At 36.3% G+C, this 7,293-nt stretch overlaps 1 protein-coding gene across 2 annotated transcripts in view; it reads right to left on the bottom strand.

Annotated features, from left to right (window-relative positions):
* Positions 1-842: 842 nt before the first annotated feature.
* Positions 843-7,293, bottom strand: part of csrnp3.S (cysteine-serine-rich nuclear protein 3 S homeolog) — a 69,346-nt gene continuing 62,895 nt past the window's right edge. For both annotated transcript variants that reach the window (XM_041578636.1, XM_018238838.2), the window contains exon 5: positions 843-3,422. In XM_041578636.1, coding sequence (XP_041434570.1) covers positions 2,394-3,422 — 1,029 coding nt within the window. In that variant the 3' untranslated portion in view covers positions 843-2,393. The remainder of the gene's footprint in view (positions 3,423-7,293) is intronic.

The raw sequence follows: 7,293 nt of genomic DNA, 5'->3' as shown, positions 1-7,293 counted from the left end.
TTGTAGTAACATTTAATTTAAATTCTGTATTTTCCACAAAAACATTTGGTAAATCATATCTATTATTTGTCATTATTTGCAGAGATCAGATTAAGAAGGTGTATCTTGTTGTATTCATAGTAATATTATTATCTGCATATTCACTTATGTACAGTCTGGATGCCATATTGCTTTCTCACCATCTAATGCAAAAAAGTAGTGGTACCAATCTATTAATTAACCTGAATACTCACAAACCCTGAAAATACCTACACTATAAAGCCAAAAGTATCGGAACACTTGCATCCAATATCTGATTCCCAAAACCAAGGCTATTTATATGAAGCAGTTTAACCATTTGTTGTAAGATTGTCTACTCTGGGTAGGCTTTCTAGAATATTGTTGATGGGATTTGCATCCATTAAGCCAAAAGATCATTAGTGAGGTTGGACACTAATGTTGGGGATCAGGCCTGGCTTCCACATTCATCTCAAAGGCATTCAGTTGGGTTAAAGTAAGTTATCTGTTAAAGACAAGCATGTTCTTCCATTCCCAACCCAGCAAATCCATTCTGTATGGACCTCTATTTGTGCTGAATCAAGCAAGAACCTTCCACAAACTTTTGCCATCAAGTAAAAGTTGGCAGATCTCATTATAAATCTCATTATATTGGTAGCCTTAAGGTTTGCTTTCAATGGAACTAGGACCTTAGACCAAACCAAGAAATACAGCCCAAGAACATAATTCCTCATGCATAAAAGTTTACCATCAATGGCATATATTCAGGTAGGTAGTGTTCACCTAGCATCTTCTAGAGTCCAACGGTGGTGACCTTTATATCACTCCAGTCAATGCTTGGCATTGCACATGGTGATATAAGGATGGTTTGTCTCTTATCACCCATAGACACCCTACACTTACAAATACACCTACAAATAGTTCTAGTACTGACATTGCTTCTGGAGACAGTTTGGAACTCAGAATGTGTTTGGCCAGTTAATCTATGACAACACATTCAAATCTAATTAATTAACTGCTGGTCTTCTGTATCAAGAATTTGGAGAACTGTTAAATATTTCTCTGAAAATGCAAGTGGTTTGTCATGCCAAATTAACGTATTTTGAATACTGAATGTTCAATGCACACAAAAACACAATATTTTTATAATTCAATATCTGATTAGATAAAAGTCCTACTTTTTTCAAAAATAGGATACATTTTTGCATGTACTTTTTTTGTACAGTTTTTTTTTGAAGCAGGCCTTTTACAAATGAAAAACTTTATTATTCGTTAAATAATAAATCCCATATCTAATTTGAATGTCAGAAGCACTTAATCCAGTTCCAAAACAGTTTTGTCCTGCAGTATCTTTACGTGTTACTTTCATTATCTTCCCATTAATGGGCATTGACCTGAAATAAGTGTCTGTTAAGAAAAGCTTTCTACTCGTATTAGCAAGTCCACAAAAAATCAGTTAATACTGTTTGTCGCCATTTAATTATCATATCAATGAACTGCTTTTTAGTTTAGTTTTCTGCCCATGAGAAGCAATAGCTCTGCTACCAAAAGTATTGACTTTGGACAATCTATTGAGGACTTGTATTATCTTTAGAGTCTGAGGGATTCTGATGGGAAACGTAGAACCATTTAAATAAAAAGACAGTGAAATATTTCTGGAAGAATGGCAAAAATCTGCAAAACACACCAGTATCACAGTACCCCCTCAAAAACATCACATGGTATAAGAAGCATTATTTGGTCTAATGGACTTCATGTCCAATAAAAATGTCAATGCCATTTGCCATTTCTTTTATGATATGTCTTAGTAAAATGCCACAGTTTTTATTATTGTTGTGGACATGCTCTAACAATCTAGGAATCGTTTACCTCCCAGAGGTCCACCCCTCCCCACTATGAACATGCTGTCCATTTGTATAAAAACAAACACTGCATAATACACATAAATTCCATAAATAAATCACATAAATAATAAGGAAACATTGTTTCACAAAATTATACTGTTTTTGTACCTTTTTCCTCAATAAATCTAGTATTTAGGTTTCTCTGTACTGAGCATCATATGATAATTTAGGATTTCATTGAGCTGGTTTCTTATTCTTATTCTTCACATACTTTGATACAAGGCTACTTAGAGACATATAGAAATATTGACATATTCAAACCAATGCTTCCTAATAAATCAACATAGTTTTAGTAGTTTACATTGCTTGAGAAACAGCGTTTGTGCATTGTCATAGCCTAGTCAACTAAAGACTTATGTTTAACCAATTTCTACTAGACAACAGAAACAATTGTAGATCAGCTGCATTTGGTTAGAAATATTTTTGATTGTTAGAAATAGATTGAGTTCAATTACAGTTGGAGAATAAGGAAAAGCAGATGGACATTATTATCTAAACAGGTACTGTTTCCATTGCAGGGGATTTTATGCAATCATCCTGAAGTTTACTTGTTTCTGATAGGTTTACAGGATTATCCTTAAGAAGTTCAGATGAATGATGGCTAGATCCATTTAATTTAGGAACAAATTCATCAGGAGAGGAACTTTTTAAGTTTGAGTGAAATTCTACTTGAGGGAGGTTTGACCTTAGCTCCGGGTATAAATTGTGGCAAGAAGTGTTGTTTTCACTTTCTGAAGCAGCACAGCAAACTATGACAGATGGGTTTGTCGTAGGGTAATGGCAGCTGGAGAAACCTTCTTCATGTTGTCTTGAGTAGTCAGCGAACTGCTCTGTTCTCATGTTGTAAGGCACCAAATTAAGTGTAGCATTTTTCACAGAGCTTCTGTCTGGATATGGCTCAGATATTTGGTTTGTGGTGCCAGAGTTATGATTCTCTACTTGATAATACAGGGCTGATGAGTTAGAGTAATATGAAGCATTTTTTAAGTGGATGTCATGCATTGTGTTGCCATTGGAATAGCAAAGGACTGAATGTCCGGTGATATTGTCATCATGAGGTGAAATTACTTCACTAAAGTCATCTGATTTGTCTCCATCATCCTCATCATCTTCATCGTCATCATCATCTGATTCACTAGGTGCTAAACTTTGTGTACTGGAGTCTGTAACCCCACTACAGTAACTGCTGCCATCATCTTCCTCTTCATCATCGCCATTGCACTCTAGATGTTCAGAGGACTGAAAGTGCATTAAAGCTGACTGAGACTCAGTTTCTATTTCAAAATTCTCCGCAAACTCTACAGAGTGGCCGTTTTGAACTAGAGTACTGGCAAGGGAGTTTACATCACTGTGGCAACTGTTTCCAAGAGTTGCCTGCTGCTCTCTGTTTTTCTCTAGCTCCAACTTCATGATTGTGTGCAAAAAATGTGTCCTTACACGAATAGGATTAAACTCAATTCTACCGGCTGTATTGCTGCATCCTTCCTTGGAACACCCACATGGGAACGACATACGATCAACCTGAAAAATAAAAAAAATATATATAAATATTATGTTCTTAACATCCTGCAAAGAAAACCTTGTTGGGAACATATTAGGTACAAATCACTCTTTATGGATCATCTACAATCTTGGGCCCAAGTATAAAGTAAAATGCTAGAAAGCAAAATCACAGGTTCACATTTGAGCTTTAAAACAAATGTGACTTATCATTATTCTGCCTCTAAGTAGCATTCCAACTTATGTGCAATGTGCTAATATAGATGCATAGTAGCTCCATCTTTTGTAGATTGTATAGATGATTGGTTATGTCATCTTTTCTAATGTGCCAACATTCAAACTCGCCACAAGTCAGTTGCATCTATCGATGCAACCTGCTAGGGGAACCCTTGAATTACTTCAAGATCCAGGCTGGCTAGAGTTCCCTAGTATATATAATTTGAGTGGCACACAATTCATCAGAGTAGTCTTTAGGGGCACATTGACATTGACCACTAATTCCTAAAACCCTGTATGGATGGAGGTACATTTGTGAAAAGTGTCATTACTAAATTTTATTACTATAAATTTTGCATCCAGTTTGAGTGCTTCACACTTGTGTTAGCTCTTTAAATTGACACTGACAATAAAAATACTACTCTTCAACATATTAATGTATATTAAAAGTTACCTATAGGTCATGTTTATTGTTTTTCACTGCAAAATTATAATTAGCATGCAAAAACTATATTATGATAGATGTAATAAATGGTTTAATTTCTGGTGTTAGAATTGGTGATAAGCAGAAAATATTGCCATGCATAGATTGGCTGCGAACTTCTGCATTTCGCCAGCGGCTAAAATTTTCTTGAAACTGCGGCAAAAATTTGCATGTGACAAATTCATATGCCATTTTATACTTCACCTCTCCTGCCACATCAACCAAAAGCATCTGAGCCATCCCAATAAATATATGATTTATTCATTTTAATGTGAGATACAAAGCACCCAGATATTATCTGTTGGTCAGATTTATTAGTAATATATAAACTATAGATGTTACTTTTTGCTTAAAGGGGATCCGTCACCCAATAAAATTATTCATAATCCTGTTTTATTACATCAGTCAAGCAAAATGAACTTTAATTACACTATATAAATTATTTGAATCTTGTTTCCTCCAGTCTGGGAATTCATAATTATAGCAAGCAGGCAGCAGCCATTTTGTGGACACTGTTATTAAAGGGATACTGTCATGGGAAAAAAATTTTTTTTCAAAATGAATCAGTTAATAGTGCTGCTCCAGCACAATTCTGCACTGAAATCCATTTCTCAAAAGAGCAAACAGAATTTTGTATATTCAATTTTGAAATCTGACATGGGGCTAGACATTTTGTCAATTTCCCAGCTGCCCCATGTCATGTGACTTGTGCTCTGATAAACTTCAATCACTCTTTACTGCTGTACTGCAAGTTGGAGTGATATCACCCCCTCCCTTTCCCCCCCTCCAGCAGCCAAACAACAGAACAATGGGAAGGTAACCAGATAACAGCTCCCTAACACAAGATAACAGCTGCATGGTAGATCTGAGAACAACACTCAATAGTAAAAACCCATGTCCCACTGGGACACATTCAGTTACATTGAGAAGGAAAAACAGCAGCCTGCCAGAAAGCATTTCTCTCCTGAAGTGCAGGCACAAGTCACATGACATGGGGCAGCTGGGAAATTGACAAAATGTCTAGCCCCATGTCAGATTTCAAAATTGAATATAAAAAAATCTGTTTGCTCTTTTGAGAAATCGATTTCAGTGCAGAATTCTGCTGGAGCAGCACTATTAACTGATTCATTTTGAAAAAATTTTTTTTTCCCATGATAGTATCCCTTTAAGGCAAGCCTTGCATCATCTCAGAATCTTGTTTGTGCACCAGAATGGGGGACCTGATGTCCATCCCCATGCCCTGGCTACACAATTAAATGGTTAAGAGAACTGGGGGAATGTAGGGACAGCAGGGCATAGAGGAGGGGCAGACAATATTTGATCGGACAGCTGAGATGTTTAAATAAGCTTACAACAGCTATGAATGCTTTAATAAAAAATAGAAATTGTTTAATTTGAAAAAGGACTTTTATTATACAGCTTTTTGTGTCTGGGTGACAGGTCCACTTTAAACAGCAACAAAGTGTAATAGTAGATACCATTACCAGTCGATCACAGGTATTGTCAAAAATCACAGACATGTCTTTAAGAAATTGGCAACACGGGAGCCTTTTTTTCTGTTTAAAATGCAGTTGTAGCCTAGTGGATAGAAGGTCCTCTAATAATGTAGGGCATTTGTGTAGGAGTACACTGAGCATCATTTTGCCTTCCCAAAGCAGAAATAAGGTGCCATTAAAAATTTATGTAGTTTGCTACAAAACATACTTGCAACAAAAAAAAAATTCTTGCGTAGCAAAATATTAGTAAAAAAAAAGTTTAGCGAATCTTTTAGCGAATCAAAACGGAAGAGATTTGCTTATCACTAGTCGGTATTTCTTTAATGTCTGTTTCAAATTTCATTCCTTTGGTAGAATGTAATGTTCCATTGAAGAGGTTGTATCATGAACATTTTTGATGGTGCAACCTAACTGAATGATGCACGTGTTGATCTTCTTCTACCAAACTGGGTATTACCTGTAGTGGTCTCATGACCTATTGGATGTTTGCAGTACTTAAAATATTTATTACTGAAGCTGGCCATACATACAGAGATCCACTTGTTTCCAAACGAGTGGATCACTTCTTAATATGCCCACCTTGAGCTGGGTGATATCAGCTGACTCGATTATGGACCCTAGGTCCTAGATCCAGCGGTTACTAAACTACAATCCTCGGCATAATTACAACAGCTGCTGAAAATATCTATATTGCCCTTGGTAATGTCATTACACAACTACAGAACACATAATACAAACCCCTATTTAAGAAGTAAGTGGTCAGGATGTTCAAGGAGGTGTAGAACTTCTATTAAACTCTCCAACTGCACTCCCTATGTATGTAAGTAGTTGGCCATTATTTAAAGATACAAACATTATATTCCAGAAAAAACAAACAGCACTTGGGCAGTTTGCTGTTGTCTAACAGAATGATTTATGCAAAGTTTTGTTTTACCAATATTACTATGTAGATAAATTATATGCCCAAACAACAGGACACTTATTTGACACAAGCTGCATTCTCATTATATTATTAAGTGGACCGCTGGCACTGAGAGCTTAGAAAAAGCATTCTTAAATAGTGTTTCTTTAAAAATCCATTCTTTATATATAGTTGGAGTATGTTGGGATTGGAAACTTGTTATTGAGCAACTGAACAAAGGAAATGTGATCCCCTAGAGATTTAGGGGCAAATTTACTAAAGGGCGAAGTGAACGTTAGCGAAAATTTGCCAGCGTCATGTCATTTCGGTACTTCGCCGATTTACAAACAGGCATAACTTCACTAGCGATGCAGATAGACTCTAGCGCTACTTAGCACTCTTACGCCAGATGAAGTTTCGCTCTGGCGAAAGAGCGTTACTTCGCAAAGATGTGCATTTTACTGAATGTTACCTGTTCCGCCAGACTTGCCTTCGCCAGCTCAGACCAGGCAAAGTGCAATGGAATGTATAGGGCTTCTTCAATTTTTAGTTGAAAATTTTTAGTTGAAAATGTTCTAAGTCCCAAAAAACACTGGCGTCTTTTTGTTTTTTCAGGGTGATAGGCTGTAAAAAATTTTTTGGGTACCCGGGTGCCCCCATACATTTCCTAACATATGGCACATAAACTATACAGTGGCCACATGTGTAGGGCATTATTATTACTCTAGTCTAGGAGTTTAGGCATTTGTCCAGTTAGGTAGTCTGAATAGACTTTAGTCATAACATAAGTCCAAA

This window comes from Xenopus laevis, chromosome 9_10S, assembly GCF_017654675.1.
Source record: "Xenopus laevis strain J_2021 chromosome 9_10S, Xenopus_laevis_v10.1, whole genome shotgun sequence".
Taxonomy (NCBI): Eukaryota; Metazoa; Chordata; class Amphibia; order Anura; family Pipidae; genus Xenopus; species Xenopus laevis.
The sequence above is the reverse complement of the archived record's forward strand: the minus strand, read 5'-3'. Positions and strand labels throughout refer to the sequence as shown.